The sequence below is a fragment of the Rhea pennata genome, chromosome 1 (genome assembly GCF_028389875.1).
Source record: "Rhea pennata isolate bPtePen1 chromosome 1, bPtePen1.pri, whole genome shotgun sequence".
NCBI lineage: Eukaryota > Metazoa > Chordata > Aves > Rheiformes > Rheidae > Rhea > Rhea pennata.
Window position 1 is genome coordinate 204620941 of NC_084663.1, and position 26047 is coordinate 204646987.

Genomic DNA, 26047 nt, shown 5'->3' on the forward strand with positions numbered 1-26047 from the left:
TAAAGGATCTCAGCATTCCCCTAGCATGTACAACTGCTCAAAACTGGGACATGATCTTTATTCATTACCGAAGATGTTATAGTAATTCACCAATACCTAGATTCGTGAGGGTACTTAGGTATATCTAGCTCACATTGATTCAACATGCCAAATAAAGATGTCCCACACCCTTCAAAATCTAAAATCAATGGGAGTGCTATGCTTAATGGGAACACAGTGTTAAAATATCTTTAGATGTTCACCAAAGCACCTTGTTGACTTTCTGCCCTTATTTCTTTCAGCTCAAGATGATCTCACTGAGACTTCATTCTTCTTGCTTGGCAAAGCTCTTGGTTTAATACTGCACTTTGCAGACCTATCGATCTTGTGCTCATATATACTTACGGATGGCAACTATTGTGGGGTCTCTCAGTAAAAGTTATGAAAAGCAGAGGAGATGCAACCTTAAAGTCACTGAAGTATTACTTCCTATTCTTAGTAACTTGTATGCAAAGCTTAGATTTGAAAAATCCTCTCTTCTCAGAGACTGAATATATTTCACACTGGAAAAGCGAGAAAATAAATATTTTTATACATTTATTATATACAATATTAAGGCACAAGTTTAAACAGCAAAGAATAAGAAATCTTTGGCTGACCAACAATATCAATATTTGCTGTGGGTAACACATACGTTCTTCATTTTCCCACCTATGTACAAATAACCCTCCAGCTGTACAACACTGTACATCAACCTTTCTATACAACCAGCAATAGTAAAAGATGACAGTATTTTACAACTAGTTACCAATGTCACCTGGAATGGCTACAACACATTTTCACAAAACACAGTAAAATCCAAATAGCTGGAAAGAATAGTGCATTGCTTTACTGACAGAGGTGAACTGTTTTATGGCAGTAGTACACCACGTAAATTCTGCTAGTGCTTTGATTTCAGAGGGAAGTCTCACTGGTCCTTCTCTCTTGGCAGAAAAATTAAAATATCTTGAGTTCAACACAAGTAAGAAGAATGAACCTTTATGTTTATTTCAGCTGTGAACTCAAGAGCGAATGAGATTTGCCTACATTGTAACTCCATAATAAACAGTTTCCCATATTTGGACACAAATCTGGGGCAGCATCAATTGTAAACACACCTTTGGATACCGGAAACTGGAGGGATCATCGTTCACACAAGAAAGAGGAGTGTTGCGTTCTAGCTGACTTCAAGAAGCAAAGCTGTACCACTAAGAGAGAGAACTAACTGAAAGCAACATCATGCACACTTAATCAGATACTATTTCTGTGGGATGCCTTGCTGTCTGTCTGTACAGAAGATATTAAATAGTTTCATCAAAGGAAATAATACAGCCAGTAATAACATGCTTAGGGACTTCCAAGCAGCTGTGTATCCTTATTTCACGGAGAAGACGAATGAAGTGAAATAGTTATCATTATCATTTTACTTACTCTTGCCCTGCTACCAGTAAAGATGATGATCCTACAGTGCTTGTTCACTTTGATGAAGGGTAATTGAGGTGGGTCAGTGCTGCAATGTCAGGATACTACAGGCTGCAGCCAGCCACTGCCACATGGAGGCCCTGGGTTTTATGCAAACACTTAGAACATTTAAATTAACTTTAGAGAAAAAATAAAATTATTTTACAAGGCATATATTAAGCTGCATAACATCTTCAACGGGTTTACACATTTGGTTTTGCAATGCAAAGCTGCTAATACTCAAAACACACAATTCTCTGTTGACTAACAACTGACCTACCACTGCTTCTTTCGACAAGTGCAAAAATCACAAAGAGGGTGACACCACATATGCCTAATTCTATGTACACACAAAAAATAAGTGCATAGATTTAATGTAGCAATTTGTTTAAAAAAGGAAAAAAGAAGCAAGGTGTCTAGCCATGCAGTTTTGAGCACAGGGCTGGGTTCTGGCACCTACAGGCTTTGAGACTGCAAAGACTTTAGTTTTCCATGAAAGTGGAGTTTAAAGTGCCTGCTGTTTTCACAATCAAGAGCTCCATTTAGATACCTACAGGAAGGCATGACCTTGGCCCAGTCCTGAGCACACAACTACTTCTGATACGACAGCATCCATCACTTTGCCATTTTTGGCAGCTTCACATAAAATCCCGTCATCCCTTTCCCAAAGCCAAGTTCTTCCTAATGTCAATACGGTGAACTAGAAGATTTGGGAAGAGAAAAAAACAATATAGAAATATCTTAAAGAGGAAAATTTCCCCATCAGCATTTGCAATACACAAAGCAAATTATATGCTACAATTAACACTGCTGGTGAGTTGGCTGTCCTAGCTACTGCCACATCTCACAGAAATCAGTGACTTGGCTGAAAATGAGAAATGTTCCATCTTGGAAGAAAACAAAGTGAAAAAAAAAAAAAGACTGCAGCTCAGCACAGAAAGTAGATGATGCTCATGCACTGTTGTGCAGTTAAATCCTTCACAGTCTGATCCTACACACCTTAAATACCCAGTCCCAAATTAACCTGAATGGAGGGTCTGTATGCTCAAGGAAGGTAGGATTTGACTGCAGGTTCCAAAAATAAGGAAAATTCCAAATTCTTACCACAAACACTCTGATTCTTCCATTGTTATGAACTACTGCACAGTAAGGCATCTTCTGATCTCACATATAAGCCAAGCTTAATTCCACTGAAATAATTTCAAAGCCATCAGTGATTACTGCCTTCCTCACATCTCTCTACTTTAATTGCCTCCACACAGTTTTAGTTACCTTGGGCTAAATTCTCTCCACAGTTTCATGCTTAGATTCACACTTGTTGAAACCTGTGCAGCCCTGCTGATAGCATTTGAATGACTGAGATCAGAAGATGTTTGGGGAGACCTGTAGAATGCACTGACGCTCTCCTGCGGGACCTGTGCTCCCATGAGGGCGCTGCAGGACACCATGCTGCTTGACACTACTGAGCCCCTCTGCCCTCCACTAGCACATCTGTATATATAAAAAGCTCTAGCTCCACCTGTGCCACTTCCCACTTGACTAATTCTGCGCGCACATTGGTTCACTGGAGCTGACTGGATCCTCCCCTGACTTTCCTTCCTGAAACCTTCCTAACATTACAAAAGGGATTGCTTCAGCAGGCTCCCACCCCCTTTTACATTCCTCTTCCAGGGGAATTCCAGCAAACAACTGCTCTTACCAAAACAGAAGTCTTAGCAATCTCTCAGTTTGCACGACAAGAATATTTGCACTGCAAATCCAGCTCCAAGAGTTACACTTGTCCAGCCAGGAAAGAGATACCTAACTTGTGTGTCCCAGGAAAACCACACCATGCCACAAATACTTACAAGAACCTGCTGTGTACATCTACAGACCAATTATTCACTAAAATCAAGCAGTGAATACATTTGAGAAATGAACCAATTCTAAGGAAGATGTAAATTTCTCCTGGGTTATTCATAAACTTCCACTGGCCTCACAAGAGCCAGGATTTCTCTCCTTGTCTTGGTTATAGCTAGGCAGTAAAATAGAGCCCCACTGTGCACACACTCTAAAACTTAGCTGCCTTCTCTTTACATGAGAAAATGCAGTTTCTTTTTTTCCTTGACAATCACCTTCCCAAGCCACACTCTGTTTTCAATGCTCCTTTCTTCTTAGAAAATCCCAGACATTCATTTCATCTTTCATTTTCAGCTGTCTTTCCGTCTCGCCTGGTCCAAAGTCACAGCACACCAGACTCGAACTTCTTTTCAGGCACAAACTTTCTCCACCTTTCTTCAGACTCTCTCAGTTAGTTTTTAAGGTTGGCACACCAATGGCCTCCTTGGACCTGAATGTATGCATACAAACCCCCAGACAAAACACCATCCTTTGCTCAGATGAGGACTTCCATCATGTCCGTGTCAGGGAATTCAGGCTTCTGGAGCAAACTGCTCACTCTGCCCTTGTTGTCAGGTGGCTTCCCATGACTGCAGCTGTCTGGAACAAGAAGAAGAGGAAGTAAGTCTTTACCTTCAAATTCAACAGCGAATTGTTCAAGGTAAATATAAATCAATGGCAGGGGGAGAGAGAGAGAGATGCCTTAACCATACATCCTAAGTACCGAAGGCCATGCTTGATCAGGAGGCCAAGGAAAAGTAATCCTGAATTCCCTGCACAATGAAATAACGTTGCCAATGACAGCAGGTTAGTCAGTGTACCCGGAACATAAGGTCAGTCACAGGAATGTGTATTTAAGAGATACTCTTTAGTTTTGCCCCTAATGGGAAATGGACAGGAGATGGCAAAAGATTTACATAGATTATCAAGTTATTATGCATTGGTTGATCCATGGTAACTCTCTGCTTCAATTACAAAATGTAGGAGCTTAACGTGAAGGCAGTACACACACAACCAGGTATGTGGATTCATCCAAAATATTCTACTCTGCCACGGGGGCAGGCTAAGAGCAAGCATATGGTCGCTTACAATTTACGGATACCTTAACCAGGTGTTAATTACGCTACATGAGAGGCCGCACGCGGGGCCCGGGCAGCCCAGGGCCAGCTCACCTCTGTCGCCGGCGGTCCGGACCACGGGGGGCCGCGGGGCCGGGCTGTGCGTGGCGGCGGCGGCGGTGCCCGGGCGGCCTCGGCCGGGGAAGGAGGCGGTGGCGGGCCAGAAGAGCTCGGCACTCTTGTCGGTCTGCGTGCTGCTGTCTCTGCTGCCCGTCTTGGCGTGGGAGGCCGGCACCGGGCCGGGGGCCGGCGCACACGACAGGGAGGGCGGCGGAGGGGCCGGCGCGGGGCCCTCGGCGGGTTCCTTCCCCAGCAGCAGCCCTGCAAGCAGGCGGCGGCGGTCAGCGGCTCGGCCCGTGCAGCTCCGTGCCGTGTCCGAAGGATGAGCTGCGGGTCACGGGCGCCCGTCCCCGTCGCGGCGGAGCCCACCCCGCGCCCGGCCCTGGCCCTGACCCCCGATGGCGGCTTCCTGCGATGGCCACAGCCACGGCTTGGTCAGGTAGCGCCAATTCAGGTCCAAAAGGACCATCCTTGACCACAGGAAAAAAAAAGGCTCATCCTTGACCGCAAGAGCAGGCGGAGGTTGCTCCTGCAGACCTGCAGGGACCGGGCGATGTGCCCCGGATGAGCCAAAGCGTAAGCCCCAACTCACCGATGCTCCCCTTCCAGATCTTCTCCTCCTTCTTCTCCTCCGCTACGTGGTTGCTGCTGAGCGAGGTCTGGCGCGAATGGGCACCCGCAGCAGCGGCGATGGATGGGACCGAGCGGGCCGGCCGCAGGCTCGCGCCGTCGCTTTTCCCCAGATCCTTCCGCGACCGCTGCTGAAGCACCTTGATCATGGCGTCCTTCTCAATTATCTTCGCGTGCAGATTCTTTATTCTGCCAAAGGACGACAGCTCCGCTTACGGAAACGCGCAAACTTGCAGGCGGCGGCCCAGCCGCCAGCGTGCCGCACTGGGACCAGTCCCCGCTCCGTCCCGCCGCTCCGGGCTGCGCTGAGCCCGACAAGGTGGCTCCTGCCATCTCCCTCGAGGGACAACTGCACCCCCTGAACCGGGCCGTGAGACTGCTGGGGGACCGCTAGTGTCACTGAAACACGGCGAGCCAGCCCTTCGCCCCCGTAACACTTCGGGGCCAAAGCTAGAACTCCTCATTTTGGCAGGCTTTTCATTGGGAGGGGTTTGCCTAAATACATGTTATCTGAATTAACCGAGCAATTAACTGATACGCAATACACAGGCAAATGCAGCAGCGTTTTGTGCTGCAATTGAAACTAAAATGCCATGTCTGTAAAGTATATACATATAAGGGAGATAGTAAATTAATTTTGGATTTAGTTTTCATAATCAGATGTCTAATTTGCAACAAAACACAAGATCCTAATCTATCTTTAATAAAGCCAATGGCAAAAGTCTGTCATTCCATCAGAAGTCGGACAACAAACCCAGTAAAAGCCATCACTTTTATCTTCTGCAAACAACAAATACACCATTTTATAAAATAATCTCTTTTTTTTTTGTAAGAAAGTCAAAACTGAAGAACTGATTTTAACTAGTTTTTCAGTAAAAACCTAAGAGGAATATAGATTTTTACTCATCAAAAGACCACCTTCCACCAAAAAAAAGTCTGGGTTAAAAACGCTGGCCAGGTCTAGCACACATTTATCTACATGGCCACATGTCAGTTTGTGCGCTGAAAATGGAGAAATATTTGTGCAAATGAACATTTTTCTCTCTAATTGCCTGAGTCTGTAAAAGTTTAGTTTACATTTTCTACTGCTTGTAAATGCTTATAAATGCATCTTTTTTAGTGGCTTCTGGTGCTATATTTAGCAGGTTTGTCCTGAAATGCCATTGCAAACTTTGCACGACTCAGATATTAGTCCATCTGGAAGGAGAAATAAACAGGCAGCCAGCTAATGAGTAGAGTGTGGCACAAACGTCAATGCTCATGTTGCTGATTGTGTAGCAGTGGGATTAAAATTTCAGCTTTTATGACTAGACACCCTTGCTTCTAGCAGGGGATTTTCACTGAGATTAAACAAGCACTAAGCTTCCTCATATATCAACCTACTTTTACTAGGAGAACACCGTCTGTTTTTAAGAAAGTCACTTTTGGCATAAAGATTTAACTGCAAGGCGAGGAGGAAGTTTTTTAAGGGACAGCGATTATTTCATTGCTATGTTTCAATACTGAAGAGCAAAACTAAGTCGGAGTGAAGCTAAGCCCACCCTTCCCGAGCATACTCCTAGCGCGTGAAGGGCAAACGAAACGCTGGGCATCCCACCGCACCTCAAAGCGCCCCTGGCTACGGCCGCGCGAACGCCGTGACGCGACCCCCCAGCCCGCGTCCCGGGGCGGGCAGGCACTTAGCAGCGGCATCGTACGTGTACTCCATGTCCTGGCAGCGGCGGTGAGCTTGCACGACCTCCTCCTCTTCCTGCCAGAGGCGAGCCTCCAGCGCGCCCTCGCTGTAGCTGCCGCTCCGCGAGTGCGTCAGGGCCGAGGCATCCCTGGCAAGGCAAGGCAAGGCAAGGCAAGGCATCGTCAGCCCCAGCCTGCTCCCCTCCCAAAAACATGGCCTGGCAGGAGCATGCGCCAGTTTATTAATGCTCCAGGTGTCAAAACAGGGCCTGGCAGCACTCTGAAGCTGTCCACAATGAGGAGGAAGGCTCCTAAACCATGAAGCCAGCTTTTGCAAGTGCGACAGTGACTGCAAAAACCCCTCAAGCTTGCATTCAAAGAACAAACTCTTTACTGTCAACTCAGATGGGTATTTGGTGTGAGGCTGTCTTGCTGCAGTCTACTCTTGGCCTAGGCTCAGTCATTAATTTCATTAACAACTTGGATGATGGAACAGATAGCACAGTAAAAACTGTGGGTGACACCATGGGCAGGATAAAAAGCATCCTGGAGGACAGGGCTGGAAATCAAAGAGCATTCAGCGACTGGGGAAATGGTCTTGAATCAACATAAGGGAATTTAAAAACTAAGTACAAAGTAGTACACTTAGGAAGGTGAAAACAAACATAGGAATTGCTGTCTAGACTGCAGCACAAAAGAAAAGGATCATACTGAACCATATGCTCAACCACATTTAAAAAGGTAAATCTCACTTTAGGATGCATTCAGGAGATTTGGTTTCTAAGAAACTGGGGAAAGAGGTTAATTTTCCCATGCTTCTCATGGCTAGAAAGCATAGCTGGAATACCTTGTCTGCTTTTGGGCACCACACTTTGAAGCAGACAAATTGGAGACAATCTAGACAAAAGCAATAGGAATGGGAAGAGGCTTAGAATACAACATATGAGGAATGGCTTAAAGAAATAAGTAAGTTCAGGTCAGAGAAAACACAATAGGGGAAATGTGTCTTCTAGTATTCCAAAGGTTGTTGTAACATTGACAACGATCTGTTGTTCATCATGTACACCTGGTAAGGACATGAATAAATTGATCTAATTTGCAGCAAATAGGTTTAGTTTAGACATTAGGAGAACTCTTTCAATTTGAAGCTTAATGAAGCACTGAAACAGGGGACTTACTGAGACCATGAAATTTCAATCATTGCAGGTTTTTAAAAATAGGTTAAACAAACACATTACAGAAAAGATCTCAGTGCAATTCTCTGCCACAGCTAAGGAGCAGGGACTAGGAGAGGCTGTTTCAGACTCATATTTCTAATAAACAAGTGCAATTTTGGTTTAATTTTGTTAGTCTTTGGAGTTCACATGAGTCACTTTTTCAGTTTTCCTGTGCAATCAAAACATCTAGCAAAGCTGAAGGACTCTTCAAACAAGTTGCCCCCAACCACTTCACAAAACATACCAGTATTTTGAGAGAAACACCAAACATGAGAACTGAAAGACAATTAGAAGAGTTCTCAGTCTCCTTCGTTTTTAAATACTGTTGCTACCTGTCTACTTTTCTGCCATGCTGTGTTTGAAGTTAGTTTTACTTCTTGGCCCTCATGTAACAAAATAACACTGTCATGTTTGACTTCACAAAGCTCTAAGAAAAAAAATTTCCATGTAAAATTTATTTGAAGAAAAACATAAGAATACTAAAAGCCCCCCAACAGTAAAAGTGATACTATAGTTCTCAAGTCACAGTTTAGTTTTGGTTTTGCTTTATTTTACTGTTGTATAAAGCAAAATCCATATATGGGGGATTTTTTTAAAAAAGAAGATCTCCTTTTTAAGTGGTATTTAAGATTCTGGCTCCTAACCATTGGCAGTGACAAATACTTGCATTACCAGTGGCAAAGAAAGGTTTCAGATCTTCCATCTTGAGCTTAGCTGCAGTCAGTGGGACTTGCAGGCAGACCATGCCTTGAAAAGCCATGCCCCCAGTAAAGTTAGAGCATTTTCTGGGAACAGTACAGCTCTGGGGCTATATAGCAAGCTGGGTCAAATCCAGCTGTATACTGACAGAAGTTTCTCTTTGTTCCCTTAATGCTGTGGAGAGGAATTACCTTATCTGTGCTAAGTGGACTGGCATGTTCAGAATTTGCTGTGGAGGTCACTGCTGGAGTCTGATGCTTAGGCTTGCTAAACTTTTGGACCTAGGTCAGGAGGGCAAATCCTGTGTTAGCTGAATATTGCATCTTGATGGCATTTCACCACTGAGTGGTGCATTAACCCTGGTGGACCTACTCAGCAGGAGAAGGTAAGCAAAATCCAGCCTTAAGAAAATATCTATTCCTTACTATTCCCTTGTGCTTATTCCACTGCAAATATAGCTGCCTGCCTATAATAACAACATCTTACCTCTTGGTTGCAGCTGTGGCGGCAGCACTCATGGCAAAGTGCCTGATCGTACTCTCCTCCAGATACTTCTGCTCCCACTTGGTCATGTCCGCTTCCAGTGCCAGAATCCTTTCCTCCTTCTCCCGCACTAGCTCCATCAGGGCCGGCGCATTGTGCTCCAGGAGGCTGGCTGTCTGGTAGCTGCCTTGCCTCTGGAGGATGGAAACAGTGACAGATATTCACCCACTGCCAATTGCAAGAGCTGTCAGCCTTTTTTTTTTCCATGTCTTCTATGGAGCACACAAAGACATCCCCTGTTGCTGCCTCAGCCCAGGGTGCAGAGCTTAAACAGGGCTCCTTGTGCGGGAGTGAATTTCTGAATCAATGAGCTGAAAGCTATGACCACGGAGATATAAAATGGCTCTTGGTTTGTGGTTCCCAGCAACTCGGCAGCACCGTGACATCTAGACCATTGCTTCAAAAAGAGGCCGATGCTATAAATGGATACAGCAACATTTCTAAGTAAGGGCTGTGTTGTCAAAAATTTCCAGTACTGGACAGATCTGCCAGGCTTTATGTCCTGGGTAAGGAAAGGCCAGACTAACTGTCTACCCCAGCAAGGCAAGATGATTTGGTCAGAGGAGGGCTGTGCATCCAGCAAGGAGCAGAAGAGAAACCCTGGGCTGGGACCTGGTGTTAGCATGCTGCAGGAGGCCAGAGCGCTTGCTTTTCTAGAGGCCTGCAATAGCCAGCACACACTTCTTGAGACATGAGAGCCTGCAGACAGAAGTATGGGGCTGGCTGCTCACAAGTACAGATTTTGTGGGATACCTCAAGCTGAGATATCCTTCTTCATGGGACTTTGTCCACTTCCAGGATGGCTGAGCAGTGCTCCTTGCAGACAGGTAGCTATTACCAGAGGATTTATATAAGAAAGCAGGAAAAAGTGACATAACCCAGCTATAGCCCAATGGAGAATGCTAATTTAAGCAGCAGCTGCCAAAATACCACTGAGAAGTAGACTTTATCATGAGAAATACACTCTGTGGAGCACTATACTGTGTTAAAGAGGAAACCATGTCTCAGAAGCACATGTTTTTCTGCTGTGCTACACCACAAATGTCTGCTGACAAGGGCCATCACTGACGCAGCATCAGCACACTGGAATTACGGCTGTAGAAGCCACTTCCATGCTCTAAAGCACATTTCTAGCTCCTCCTTCTAGATGCTCATCTTCTGGTTACAAAAAATAGAGATATCAGGAAAGGATTTCAGTCTTTGGTGGTGGTACTGATGTGTTTGGAAAATATCTTCTGGAATATTCCAATATGGAATAGACCTTCGGAGCAACTGCTGTGGCTCCATTCCTGCAAAAACATCAGCTGCACTTCAAATACTGTCAAATCCCTGCAAGAAGATAACATTTGGAAAGCTGCTCTGTAAAACAATGTCCTGGGACATCATGGGTGCCTGTCTTCTTAATTCCTAATCAGATCATCTGCCTGCCCTGCACATTCAACCTGAAATATGTAAGTCAAGAGGATATTTTTCTTCTTCCTAGCTCACACATCAGTGGCAGTGCAGATGGTCCTTTGAAACTTGATCATAATTCTGTGCACAGCACGTGAGCCGCAGGAGAGCCCAGCCTGCTGTTTCCTTGTGTGCTGCATCTCTATTGGTGGCTGCGGCCACCAATTGGAACCATTGGAAAAACCAACCCATTGGAAAAAAAAAATCTTTTTCTCTGCTGTAACACAATATTTCAGAAGATACGACTGATAACTCAAGGAAGACATTTCTGAAGTAAAAAAAGTTGGTTCATTTTACAGTAACATTTCATCTCAGAGTTGTGTTTTACTGGCTCTTCTAAAATCTAAAGACCACTTATAAAATAGAAAGTATAGTAACAGTATATAAAGTATAATTCTAAAAAAATACCCAAAACACTCTCCTCTCAAAGCAGATAGGTGAGACATGAAGTCAAAGTATTTTTCTTCTTAACTCTTCCTAAATAAAACCGGTACAGGCACTTGGGAACTGCAGCAATCTAAAACGCAGTTGCTAATTACAGTTCCAAAAAAATGAAGCAATCTGTAAGTTACAAAGGAATTTTCTGGCAAAATAAGCAGACATACTCTGAACTCCCAAGACAGGGAGTCCATGCGACAGTCCATCCAAGTTACTCAATGTATCAGTTTGACCCTATATTGCAATCCAGAAAACAAAACCTTTTTTAGTTCTATTTTTACCTTCATTTAATTTAACTGTATTTTTCTTGAATATTCACTCACTGACATCAGTGTTAGCATGTTATATCCCCACTTCATGGTTTTGTTTCATTCTGTATTTTTTTCTTTTTTCTTTTTTTTTTTTGATTAGACAAGAGAAGGCTGAAGGACAACTGAGAACAACTACTGGAAGGAAATAGAAATAGCCTGTCCTCTAAGCCCATGGTGGACTGGATAAGAATGAAGTCCTCGCTGCACTTAAACTACTGTAAGAGCAGTTTAGACCTAAAGGCTTTCCAAATAACAGCAGTGACAGCGACGCACAGCAGGAGACAGTCCAGACCTGTACAACTGCCACACTGACAGGCAAACGTCTGTCAGGAGCGGTGCTAGGATGAGCTGACCTTGCCCTGGGGCTGCAGGACGGAGAAAGTGATGTCTTCAGGTCCCCTCTACCTCTGTGATTTTGTAATTCTTTGATGATGCCAGTAGTTATTTCTCAGATGCATCCTGCTGGCAGGATCAGATCCTCTGCTTTTTGCCAACACAAATTCTGTAAAACAGCTATTTTGTTCATCACTAGTGGCTCATAAATAAGGAAAGGTTATTGTAGCAGATGCATTTCTTGACTGAGATATGAGTGAGCTCTTCAAGAGCTATAACAGCATCAGACTGCTTATGTTGTTGGTTTTTCCCCAAGTGGTGGTTTAATATAGTGCATCTGTTTGCTCACCTCTGGAGCCAGTTCCATGTGTTCAGCACTCAGTGCTGGCTGCGGACTGGGATCCTCTCTACAACCTCCTCGTGTTTTTTTTTTTTTTTTTTTTTTTTAACATATGACTTGACTTCAAGTCTTAGGGATGGGAAATGTGAAAGCATAAAAATACACCTCTGAGGACACAGGGTTGCGAAAAAATCAAGGGGACACAGACAGAAATGAATACCTATTCTTCTAGCCAATTCTGGACTGGATTCAGATTTAAATAATTTCTTCTCTGAGGATGACAGCCCCATTTGTCTCCAGACTGATCATGGGCAAAGGTTTCTGTGAACCAAGTACATCACATGAGTACTGCCTTGTTTCCACCTCATCAGATTTCAGCAGACCTTGCCTTTTCAATAAAAGACCAATTGAAAATTATGGGCTAAATCTCCTTCTCATGTGTACCGTAGCTTTCCTTTTCTCCTGCAATACTGAGCTGATGCTGTACAATATGCAATTTCTGGAGAGAATGCAGGGAATCACTCCTCCAGTGATGGAGTTGGGAAAGGCTCTCCTTGGCCTTTGGGAATGGAGTCCCAACCACTGCCACGACCCTAGGAACTGGGAAGAGTCAGGCAGCATCCATCAGTGGCACTGTGCCAGTAATGAATAATCCTTGCAAGCTGTCATTTAAAAACCAGTAATTAAAAGGGTTTTGCTGAGGAAATGATTACTTGAAAATCCCAGCAACCTGAACTCTAAAGCAAGGTGACCCTGATACAGCTGAAAACAACCGTCCCGTTTTAGAAACAGACCCTAGGTTGGACCTGGTGGCTGAGCATGCTGGGGGCCCCCGGCCTGATCCTCACCTGCTGCATCCTCAGCGAATCCAGCTCCCGCTCGAGCCGCGTGCGCAGCCGGCGCTCCATCTGCTCCCTCTTCTCGCAGGCTGCCTGCAGCTGTGTCAGGGCCTGCTGCAACTTCTCCACCTTCTCCACGTAGGCCTGCTTCTTGCGGAGCTGGGGACAACACACAGGGTCAGCAAAGAAGCAACATAAGCTGGTCCAACGGGGTGCAAGCCTCCACCCCCATATCACCCAGTGCAGAGAAGAACCACGTGCTGCTGGCATGCAGAGATAGGTGTTAGCATGGCTTTCACCTTTCACTTAAGCCAAAATTGCAACGGTGAAGGACAAGTGCTAGAGGACGCTTGGACGCAGTAGGGAAAGGGCATGGCAGGAACCAGCTGTGGCAGCTCTGCCACATTCAGAGAGAAAGTAGACAGAGATCTGTAACACCCTGGGGATTAACTGTCTAAAGAACTACTTGGCACTTTCTTAACAAGAGCCGTCATGGTGGTGAATATGCTTTCGGCAAACACAAGTGACTGACCTCAGCAAAAAGGAATCCTGGTAGGCATTATCGACTTGTGGTACACTGCATGTTGTTAGCAGCTAAATAGAGTTTCCTTTATAAAATACTGCATATCTGCTCGACACAGTGTCTCCTGCTGGAGAAAGAAACCTCAGAAGAAAGAAGATACCTGCAGGGGGTGAATGGGGCAGTGCTAGGTGCTAGGTGTGCTTCCTTGCTTCCTTGTTGTCCACCCATGCAGATGTGTACGTTTGCTGTCAGCTAAAGCCATACCTCTTTATGTATATACTGGGATTGTTTAAGGGCCAAACATTACACACAAGGATTTTGCAATATGACATTTTATGGCCAAAGATTGCTCAAGTAGCATACCCTAAAAGGACTTTGCAAGTGGACTGCAGGCATTGAGGGTGCTTGGCTGCTATTATACAGCATTTATTCTTCTGCCCTCCTACCATGCTAACAGAGTGCTAATTGACAAACAGCAAGGTAAAGTGATACGGGCTCCTGGCAGGAGCTAACATGCTTTATGGCCTGCATAGAGGCTGCTGATGCTGGACACGCTTAGAGTCACATGTGCTGGGCACTGAGATGGCTGTCAAAGCCTGCTCTGAGAACCGGCCCCCAGCCAAAAACTGGCGTGAAGAAGGGGCTTGCTTCTTGGAGCCAACCTGCAGCTCCGAGCACCTCACAGGACTGGCTCCAGGGCCAGCCGTGCAGTCAGGACAGAACTAGGCACCTTTATAAATACACCTGCCCTGTAGTAAAGAAAGTATCAGTGCACAGAAATCAAAGCTGCAGACCCCTAAAGGCCAAACTGACTCTTGACTTAAACCTCTGCCTCAGAAAGGGAGGGTTAATCAGTTTGAATGCTGGATCACAACATTTTGCCAAGCTCCATTCAGACCTCCACCTAAGGCAGAGAGGTTAGTGGAGGTGTTCAAGGACTTTTCCATGACCACTAAGATACTTCCTTTTTAGGGCTTCTATTCTCCTGTTCCTCATTTACTCGTGCACATTTTTAAGACCTGGAACCTTTCAGAAGCAAAATAGAAGACAGTAAAACACATTAACTCCCATAAAAGTTACTGAACTACTTGACAAATAAGAGAGGCCTGCATAGGTATTATGAGTTGGCTAAACCAGACCTAAAAAGATATTCTGGTGCCTACCTCTTATTTAAGTACTTAAATAGCTATCAAAAGTAACAGCAATGTAGGTTCAGATATAGGTGGCCCCTAAATATTTCTGAGGACCTAGGAAAGGTACTGCAAAATTTGCAGCCTCTTTTCTAGGTATGTAGAGCTAATAAAACCTGGCTCTAGTTCCTCACTGGCTGTAGTGCGACAATGTAAGCAGCCTCCTCTTCACGAGAGTCCTCCGTTTAGCCTAAGACTCTGGTGTTAAAAGCAGAAGTTTTCCTTGTATGATGCCAGATTCACCCACTCATTACAATGATAACAAAATTGCTTCCCTTGAAATTCTTCTTCTGCCATTCTAAATTCATCTGTGCCACAAGAGAAATGAAATACAGACTTGTTTGCAGCACACAGCAAAACAAAGTTTGTCCTAAATACGTCTCAACAGCCAGGACCAACAGAATGCAGCATAACCTCCTTAACCTGTCATGCTCCTGGGAACTTGAATAAAAATTAATGAAATTATAATTCACATTAGTCTCTAGCAGTAGCAAGAAGATCACATTCCTCAGGAGCTCTGCAGGACAGACACAGCTAAGGCTTCCTAGTGACTATGTTTTGCAAGGAGGCTCCTAGGCTCACTCCTCAGCAGCAGACCTTGTCCGCTCCCATGGGGGCCTGCAGGCTGTCGGGGAGGCTGTGCATTCCATGCAAGCCAGAATTCAGCTTTGCTATAGCAATTTAAACCCCTGGCCTTACATACTTATGCATGAGTGCACCTCGACTTGTGGGAGTGAAGCAATGTGTACACATTCCTTGACTAAGTAAACAATTTTGTTCAAAATATGCAAAAATACAGTTCCTATTCACATTCATAAATTCATAGGGAGGTTCTTGAGTCAAAGCTGGCATTTTTATCCTGCTTATAGATTTGTTAAAAAAAATTATCCATATACATTTAAAAATCAAAGTACCAAATGTTATAATTGAAATTAATGGGCTTGTCAGTTCAGTACCTGTATGTGAGGAAGCAAGACTACATTCAAAAATAAATGAATCTAAATATACTTCCTCACAGATACATAGATTCAAAGAAAACACAGCTGGAAGGGACTAGTCCATCTTCCAGCTGCAAGGTACAATCAACCTACCTAATACTTGGAAGATGTCTATATAATCTGTTTGTAAAACCCTCTGGGATAAGGATTCCACAGCCTCCCCCAGCAAACTACTTCACTGCTTATTTTCTTTTACTGCCAGAAAACTTTTACCCTAATGCCTAATCTGGCACTCTCTTATGCAATTTTAGCAAATTACTTCTTGTTCGGTTTCCAAATTGTGATCTGCTAGAGCAAGAAGCATTTAATGAAACAATTCTCATATTCACAGGATCAGCAAACTTGCCCAAATGCTGCTCCTGTCCCAGAGATTAAGAAAATAAAGATGAAGAAGAGCTAAGGCTATAAGGGGCCAGTCCAATCCTGCTCTTGATCAAGTAAATAAGTCTGCACAGAGACCATTGGGTCTTATGATAAAATACCTGCACTGCATACATAACTCCTGTTTGAGCTACAGCATAGCTATTTAAAAAATCTATGGCATTGAGTTAAAGACTATACAAGATGGAGAATCCACTATAACCCTAAGTAGGTTGTTTCAATGTTAATTATTCTTTCTCTTTACTTCTGGTTTGATTTGCTTAGCTTTAGCTCCCAAACACTGCATCTCATTATTTCTTCTTATGTTAGATTAAAGAGCAATCTTTAATCTGACTGACAGCCATTCCTTCTTCATGTACGTGCACACGGACTACAGCTCAGTCATCTCTTAACTTTAATTGTTCACAGCAAAGAATATCTTCTGGAACTGAAATAGATTCTACAACTGTTTTCTGAATCCTCTCCAATTATTCAGTTTTCTATTTGAAGTGCGGATGAGACACGCTCTTCCAGGAGTAGTCTTCTAATGACATGTGGTGATAATAACACCCACATATTTTTGAATTATATCCTGCTACTAACAGGCTCTCAGAATAATGTAGATTTACATACTATGTTATTTTATGTTTATTCAACTTAATAGCTATAGCTTATTTCTCAAGTCTTGCTTTAGAAAGCTTTTAAACTTAATTACATTCTGGTGGTAGAAGAAATCCATGGGGATTTACAAAGCTGTGCATGATGCAGAACTATGTTAATAATAATAAAAATTTTCATTTGAGTGCTTTTTTTCTTTTCAATATATTCCAATTATAGTAAGAATCTCTGGTTTAAGATGACAGTTCAAAACTCCAGCAATGCGCCAAACTGAGCTGCAAAAACCACAGGCCCACTGTACACCACTGAAAAGGTGCTCTGATTTAATAACAAGTCAAAGGACAAGGGAGCACCAGAACTTGGGACACATGCAGGCATCCATGACTTATGTACTATTCATGCATGCCTGCTGCTGCATGAGCCTTTTTTAAACCCTTAAACTGCAAGAGTTGGGAGAAAATTCAACATCCCCCAGAATAAAAAACTACCAGGTTAATTCGGGTTTGCTCTCGCTGCGGGCTGTGGCAAATACAGTTGTATTGCCTTCACATGCTGTCACCCCTGAGCCTCTAACAAGCCCTAGACAGGAGGCTAACACATCTGTAACATCAAAAATGCCCCGGGCAGGAGGTTATCAGCTCTCTAGCAGAGATGGTGGAGGAGAACGTTTGCCCATTTCTCAGCTCCTCCAGTTCACAGTATAGCATCCCAGCTTCAACTCTTGGCAAAGGTGCCTTTACATTGGTTTACTAAACCTGGAAACTTGAGAGGCCAATGAATGTGAGACAGAGTCATAAGGCTGCAAAAGTATTCACAGTCCAACAGGCACAGTATAGCTTCTTACACCACCCACCTGGAAACCTGCATTTATGCTTCTGCTACCTTCACCAGTGTGTAATCAGCAAGTTGACGCTACCTGCCAACACTACACTGAAAGTCTGTGGAGGAGCCAGGAGCTAAACTTTTTACTTTCTATCCCCTGTGCGATGTTGTGACTGCAGGAGCAGGTTTTGCCACCTAAAACATTCCTTTATTCAGCCACCTTGTAATGAAATGCAAATAGAAAACCTCTGGCTGCCTTTAAGGCAAATAGTATCAAGTCGGTAACGTACAGATTAAAAGCGTGTTAGCTCCTGTGGCTACCCTGAAGGGACTGCCCTAAATAAGCTTGGATGGTAAGTAGACTTCAGTCTAGCTAACAGAGGAGCAGCTAAACTTAATGTGATTCTCTTCGTGCTGCAGAGTGTATGTATACCAGAGGGTAAGGAGTTTTTAAAGAAGTATTTCCAAACATGAAGTCAAAAGTGTCTAATGGGAAGGAGCAAAACAATAATCACTTTCCGCCCTTTCACACAGTATCTTGAATCTTCAAGACTTCTAGTAACTGTTAAATAGCTTAACTGGAGTCTGTCATAGATACTCTGACAAAAAACACTCCAATATCACTGAAGTCACTTCACTCTTCATCTTTCCAAGAGAGATAAAGACAATGAATTCTACTTATTTACTTGCAGGTATTTCAGAAAAGACCTTTCCAGGCTACTCCCTAGACCCCTGACATCAAAAGACCTCTCCTCCCATCCAGCTCTTGCAAATTCATCCCCAGGATAGCCCTGCATTACTGTGCTACGTACATCTCAAAAGCCTCCTGGCATTCACTGAGGAGAAATGAGAGGTATCAACATCACATGTTGTTATTGCAGTACTTGTCCAGAGTCAGTGAGCAGTCAGCTTTTTCTTTGATAGTACTGTTAATCCCTCCACTTAAATTAGCGTTAGCTAGTATAGTTTGATCATCTTCCTGGTTACATGTTAAAGGCTCTGCTCAGAAAGCACCTATGTTCGTGGTCTCTTTTGCTTGCTTGTTTGACTCAGTATTGAATAACTATGTGTTTTCTGTCTAGCAAGGCCTCTGCAAGGGGAACAGGAGAGAACTGCTACACCATGGCTGGAAGAGATTCATGACTTGGATGGAGAAAGCCATCTTTTGCATCAGAGGAGAGGAATGATACCCATGTCTCACCTCCTCTTCCAGTTTAATGACCTTGGCTTGAGCATTGTTTAGGGCCTGGTCCAGGATTTCGATGTGCCTCCGCTGATCCTCATTGGCGGAACGCATTGCTGCCAACTCCATCTCCAGCTTCTCCTTCTCCTTCAAGTGCTCTTTGTCTGGAAGAAAGACAAGAACAAGAGCTGCTCTATGAGAATAGCTCACAGGCACTGGGCCACATGCCAGAGGTAAGCTGGCACTTCCCTAGAATAGCAAAAACTGTGCAAAACAGTGGTGAGCATGGCCATTACAACACAGCGCTTGGAACCTAACAGTGCTCAGATGCAACAGACAAGGAGTTTCTACTGCCAAAGCTTGCTTTCTTGCTGCCTAGCTTCACAAGAAGGCCAGTGGCAGAGTCAAGCGGTAGCTCAAGTGGTATCTACACTAGCAGAGTTTATGGATCTGAGAGCTATCTTACCACTGTTGCTACTGTTGAACTTGTAGCACATTCCCCGGCAAAATTTTGGCTTGTGCCAGTCACTCCTCTCCTTTCCCAGATAATGGTCAGGCCCTCCTTGAGGGCAGCATACATCAAGGACTGTTTGAAGTTGTCATTTGGATGCTGCTATCCTGCTATAAGGGACAAGAAACCTTGGCCATGTGGATGCAGGCAATGCCATGCCCAGTCCATTTTATTTGAAAGGAGAGAGGTACCTCTGGTGATCATGAGGTACAGAACATGTGAAGGAGTCAAGTAACAAACATAAATCTGCGCTGCACAGCCTGAACATTGAAGAAGGCAAAAGCAATAAAGGAGAATAAGATAGCGGACATAATGACCCTGGTGTGCTGGAGGCTGCATGAAACGTTGAGCTGTGTGGAATGTGAGGGCAAAAGACATCTGGGTCCCCCATGTGGGAGAGTCTGTCCAGGGTCAGGAAACGGTGGGCCAATGCATTGTCAGGGAACATCTGCCTCTGTCCACCAAGAGGTAAAAAGGCCTTTTGCAAATTTTTGAGGAACAGATTGACTTCTGAGTGCTTTGTGTGAGAGTTAATGAAAGTGCCTCACAGAGAACCTCCCCAAATCCTTTCCATGTGGCCTCCCTGAGCTCGCTATCTATATTCAGCTACTTGAAAGGTCTGTTATCCTCCACAAACAGGTTTTCTCTGGCCATATGGCCTCGGAGTGCCATGGAGGCACTTGCAGAGCTCTGTCTGGGCAAGGAATGTGCTCTCTAACCCAGCTGGGATCTTGGTTGATGTTCTAGTTCAACACGATTTCAGGGTCCTTCTGGTGATCTTCTCCTGTTAAGCAACTTAGTACCCTAGGAGCAAGTGATCGCCTCCATCATGACGGTCATACCCAAGGCTACCAAAACAATCAACCATGACAGCCGATGTCACAAAGTGCACACTGAACAGCATCCTGCCTTAGATCTTGGTGCAACCTTCTGCCATGCTAGATCCAGTCTCACCACTGCAGCCGACTAAAACATATAAGTATCTTCTGTGCTGAAAAAAACCCTCCCTTTTTGGATAAGATGTAGAACCATGTTAAAACCTGGGTAATTTCAGTCAGCTTTGCTCACATCTTTTCCATCAACAACAAATCACAGGCCAACCATTAACTTCGCTGGCAAGTTTTCTGTTGAAAGGGTCAGGCCCATCTACATCTGCCTTTACAGTGCTGAGAAACTATTTCAGGCAATACACGAATCACCAGCTGATCACTGAGTCCCCACCATCTGACTACAAACAGTTAAAGATTAGAAGCAGCAGGAGATCGAGGCTTCATTTAGCGAAATCTGAGATTTCAAAATCTGGCCTTTATTCTGAATCACAACAAAAATAGAGTATTTGGAAAGCCTCTATGAAGAAAAAAATCTCCAAAAATTAATTTGGCGCCAATTAAACACTGTTTTGACTTTGACTTTTTAAACATAGCATTACAGAATGTATTATTTCTTAAGCAAAGTGAAAGCTGCTCCAAAAACACGAAAACGTGGAAAATCTGCCCCTAACATCCAGACTTTCCTGCCTGAGTGTGAACACTTAAGTAAGAAGCCCCTGCATCCCGTTTCCTTCTGAAGTGACCAAGGAGGGAGAGAAACTTCCTAGGGCCAACATCAGCCCATTCAGACCTGAGCTGCCCTCTGGAACGATCTTATTCTTCCTTAACTATAGGTGGGATGAGAACAGTGTTATTTATACACTACTGGTAGGCGTCTACGTGAGGTGAGATGAATACAAGATGAGCCATATGAAACAAGGCATGCATGGCCGAGGTGAGGCCAAATCCACTCATCTTTCCACTTACCCTAAAAGGGGGAACTCAGCACCTCACAAAAAACAGACCCTATCAACAACACCTTCACACTGTCCTCTTCAAAGCCTGTGAGCAAAACACAACAATTCCTGCTCTTTCCACGCCATTAACTGGCACCATGAGACATCTGAATATGACATGACCTGAATTTTCCCATACCAGCAAGGAATTTTATATTGGATATGTAAGCTTCTTCCTCCAAAGCAAATACATTTACTTCAATCAGATTCACTAGAAGAAGTGTTAATATGCATTGCAGAAAAGTGTAAATCCAGACAAATTATCAAGCAGCTAATTTCATTAGAGAGTGAGGGAGCTGAAAGACGAATGCTATTTCAGTCCTGCAGCATTAAATTTGCCTGGGCTGGGACCACCCTTGCTGCACTCTGGATTTGAAATCTACGTTATAAGAGGACAGTGTGTACAAAAACATGACTTGGGACCTTTGCTTTCACCTTCCATCAGCAGAACTCAAAGCATTCCACTTGCCCTGCTGCATTAAGTTTTTTATTCCCCCCTAAAAAGAAGGGCAAGGTTATGCCATTCACAGAATGACTGTTGAATCCACTAAAAAGCTGGCAATAATTTACTTAACAGCTCACAACACTTCTCCATAGCAGCTTTTCACTGAAAAATGCTGGAGGTACCTTCCTGAATTGCATTAATATTTAGGAAAGAAGGATTTTGTTGAACATGCCTTAAATTCTCTTTAAATACATACAGGTATTCCTAAAGTCTAAAAATACTGTTTTACTGTGCTACATTCTGCATATTCTTTATGAAGAAAGTTACTTCTACCTGTGTATGTGTTTATTACCTAACAGTTTCCAGCTAACAAATATTTCCGTTGTTCTGATGGGTCAGTCACCACAGCCCATCAAAGAACTGTTCCCAAAAGGCTTCTCTTCTGTTGCTTACAGCTATAACCTTATAGCTTTCCAGCCACTACCTCTGATGATAGTTGTATTTTAATACACTGAGGACATCACACCAAATTATGCGTCTGTGGGTAAAACAAAGAAGAGATAAAGCAAAGAGCCTTCTAAGGCACTTCCCAGTCAAGCATTTTGAGCTGTCAAACTGGGTAGTTCCACCAAAAATGGACTACATTCAACCCTGCTTCGAAGCAGAAATATGAGACAGAAAGATGCATTCAATCTATGATACCCCTTCCCTACCATCAGATTGACCTCAGATTTCACACAGATCACATGCTTAATGAAAGCTTTTAATCAGATCCGGCTTGAAAGAAAAATGAGAAACATGTTTTTATTAGTGTACCATTTCCCTATATCAGTTGAATGCATGTCCTCAAAGCTAAGTATATTATATCTAAGTATCAGCTCATTTGACTAATTTATGGACCATATCAATGCATCCTAAGTTTCCTCCTTGCTGGGATACCACAGAGTGGTAACACTGACATCCTTTAAAGACACTCCTGAGTCCTACAGAATGATCACTGTTAACAGAACAAAATTACATCAAATGGCAGTGAGAGCAGAATTTAGCTGCAGGAAGTTCTGCTGAAACAAGAATCACTTTCATACTATGTTCCTTGTGGGGTTTCCAACTATTTCTCTTATGCAGGTTTGTATTTCTAGATTATTGCTCCTTCCTTACAGCTGTTAATTCCAAAGAAGGTCTCTAATGACCTTGCCTTTCTTAAGTAAAACTGTGGGACGTATATAGCCTCTCGATAGTCTTGCAATTCCTGACACGGCAAGCGTGCTGATGAGCTCTGCCATTAGCCATCTAGAGACATGGGTGTATGCTGCCGCAGCTGTTGCCAGCCTCCTCTCGGGCTGGCTATTTCACCAGGATGCGTGCTGGGTAACAAGAGCCGACTCTTCTGCTCATTCAGCTGGAGCCGTGACTTGGCCCACTAAAGGGGCCCGACCTTCAAAGGGTGTTGGGGTGACAAGCCACTGGGCTGAAGAGTGAGATGGACCCTCACAGCCTGTGACACCACCCAGAATGTCAGAGACTGATAGACAAATATGGAAGGACAGGCAAAATCTGAAATGCAACAAAGTCTTTTTGCCTCCTCCAAAGACCTTTCAACTACCATTTTCCACTCCATGGAACATCTGAATAAATAGATCCCATTCACTCAACTCTACCTCCCAGAATGAGGTTTTTAATAAATTCTTCACACCTTAAACAGGGCCAAGTTGCCAGGACCAGGGAGTGGAGCTTCCCTCTAGAGAGCTGGAGCATGCTCAACAGCAAAGCAAATACATCTCTGGCCCAAATCCAGCTGCACTGCCCTCTCTGAAGCTGCAGGGCTGGACGAAGACTTGGTTAGGCTAAGGCAGGCCTGAAGGAGAAAGCAGAACTGTGGAATTAAGCATTTCTTTTTGCCCTCACATTTATTCCTGAACACCTCTGCCAAGAGTAATTCCCAGAGTAGCCTGCTCAGTTCGAGTTGTTGTATGCCCAAAAGGAATGCAGTTGCATGTGTACAGCCGTGGCTTCCGCTTTTCAGAAAATCAGATACTACAGGTCTCCCAACATATTTCACAAGGAGCAGCTGCATTAACCCCTGTGTCCTGGCCAAATGCCAGCAGAGCTCATTACAGTTTTCCACCCTACGTTCCTCCTGCAGTTTCAATTACAAATGGCATGTCCCTGACAAAGCTCTTTGTAGTTTTTCCCATGTCAGGACTAAGGAAAGGTTGAGAGACCAAAGGACTTCATGCCCTGCAAAGATGAGGTCCCAGTTTCAGATTTTCTTGGATGACGATTAACAAGAATTCCACGCTGGAATTAACAATTACGAGGAATTTTAATGTACTTGAATATTAGAAGACAATGCCTGCAAAGAAGATGGACATCTATATATCTCTCAACAGTTACTAGCTCAAACAATGGCATATTTAATCCCACATTTTTTAGGCAGCTACTTATCTTTGTACCTATGCAATATGTTTAAAATGATCAACTGCAAGCAATGAGAACTAAATCCAAACTGGAACCGCATTCATTAACCAAGCTTGTGAGTACTTCCTGAGAAAGGCCAGTCCGAGCAAGAGTTACTACTGCTTTAATGACAATTCTTACTGTCAAATTTTGCACTGGCCATATCACAGCAAATCCACTGATGATAAATGAGCAGAATCTGGCTTCACCTCCTTTGTCAGAGGAGTTCACATTGAGGAAGCCACCAAACCTCCACTGGTGCTAATGGGTTTCTTTACCCTATGAAAGTATCGTGGGGAGCTTGAACGCATTGTGTTCTGATTTACAGCTTAGGCACTGCCATTTGCATTTCACAAAGTACAAGTCAGGGGAGAATTTGACCTTCATATGCTGAAAACTGAAAATGGATTTCCCACTCCCCTCCCTTTTCAAGGGCTGGGGTAAGTCATGCAAAACAAACATATTTTTCTGTACAACACTGTTTCTTCAGCTCCTTGTTTTGTTCCTTACACATGTCCTTGGCTCTGAAGGCAAAGGGGAAGCACTTTTCTTCTGATGTGCCTTCCTCATGTGTGTAATGCACTTCTGGGAAGTGCAAGATCAAGGATCCCTGAAACTTACGTCTCTGATTATCTTCTGTCTTAACTATTAAATGTCTCTTAGCCTGCCCAAAACATCACTCTCAAACACACCTATTGTAAGCATTTTTGTTGGCCAGATTCATAAGATGGCTATATTCCTTTGCCTGGGACTTTTGGGACAGAGATACATATCCACGTACTACACAGCATACCTACCACACAGCCAACATTCCCAAGGAGCACGAGGCTCTACCCTTGCACTGCAAGGATGCCTGTGCATCCCCAGCAAAGGGTCCAGACCACGTCCAACTCCCTGCATGTGCATGTGGATGTGCACAGACCACAGTCTGTCTCAGACTGCTGAAAAAACAGCAGCTTGGATGAACTCCTGCTCTAACAGAGTGGTGGCATGTCCAGATATCCCAGAGAAATACACAAAATTATCTGACTCTATTGAAATAAATCTTTCCTGTGATACTATCATATGCTTTCTCTCTGTCCTACACCCTCGAAATCATCCTCAGTCTTCTTCCCTCTCCCTAATCACAGCATCTCTCAGCCTCCTTCAAACTTGCTCTTCTCTCACTTGTATGGGCCTATATGCCTTAATCATTTGCTGCCTCATATCTTTCCTCAAAGTAACCTTTTTACTAATAGTACGTAAGTTCTCTACTGCACCCAATACAATAGCAGCATTTTTCATTACATCCAAACGCCTAGCACTTAATACTTTGAGGCATGCAGCCTGGCTTTGCCTATTATTATTACAAAGAATATGAGTTTTTGTCACCTCTCATCTCCATCAGAGCACACGACTTCTCTGCACTGCTACACTGCTAATGGGTGATCCTTCAGAAGGGAGACTGCTTGAAGGAACTGAGAATGAGCCCAGGCTTCGTTCAGTGAATTGTTCCTGTTACTGGACTTTTCCTGCACTATTAATTCTATGTTTGCAGTTTTACCAACGGCAAGCATTAAAAAATGTGTCAGGAATTTCACCCTTCTTCATCTTCTTCATGTAATCATGAGACTGACTTAAAAATGACAACATTTAGGAAGTTGCTAATGCTCATTTTTTTTTATGTAACTTTCGGCTTTTGAACATTAAGGGTCATGTTTTCAGGCTAGTTCAGGCTAGTAAAAATTTACTTTTGTTTTCCTACTGAAAGCTGTAAGATTTGCATTTACTAATCATCTGACTTAATAAGCTACTATCTTTTAGGAAAAAAATACAGGAGTTCCAGGACAAAATTGCAAGAGCCAAAGAGAGTGCATGTGGGCACTGTGAGTCCACCTCTTCCCTTTTCTAGAGATGACTATCTCAGTCTCAATAGACAAGTACCCACACAGCCAGACAAAAGACGCTGTGCTGAGCGCAGTGGGGCTGGAGCGGAGCCCCCCTCTTCTTCCACTTTCCTGGCTGACTGTCCTATCAAAGGATGCAAGGGAGGGTACACAATGTGCTTGCAAAACCCCGAGGCTGGCAGTGGGGCACAACTCACGTTACACTATGCCCCTCAGGA

The 26047-nt window shown here is 43.8% G+C and overlaps 1 protein-coding gene across 6 annotated transcripts in view; it reads right to left on the reverse strand.

The window, feature by feature from the left end:
- Positions 1-559: 559 nt before the first annotated feature.
- Positions 560-26047, reverse strand: part of AMOTL1 (angiomotin like 1) — a 73099-nt gene continuing 47611 nt past the window's right edge. For 5 of the 6 annotated variants that reach the window (XM_062567320.1, XM_062567325.1, XM_062567324.1 and 2 more), the window contains 7 exons: positions 18724-18869; positions 13021-13170; positions 9242-9432; positions 6863-6988; positions 5128-5354; positions 4530-4796; positions 560-3957 (listed from right to left, as the gene is read on the reverse strand). In XM_062567320.1, coding sequence (XP_062423304.1) covers positions 3854-3957; positions 4530-4796; positions 5128-5354; positions 6863-6988; positions 9242-9432; positions 13021-13170; positions 18724-18869 — 1211 coding nt within the window. In that variant the 3' untranslated portion in view covers positions 560-3853. The remainder of the gene's footprint in view (positions 3958-4529; positions 4797-5127; positions 5355-6862; positions 6989-9241; positions 9433-13020; positions 13171-18723; positions 18870-26047) is intronic. The other variant, XM_062567322.1, reaches the window with a different exon arrangement.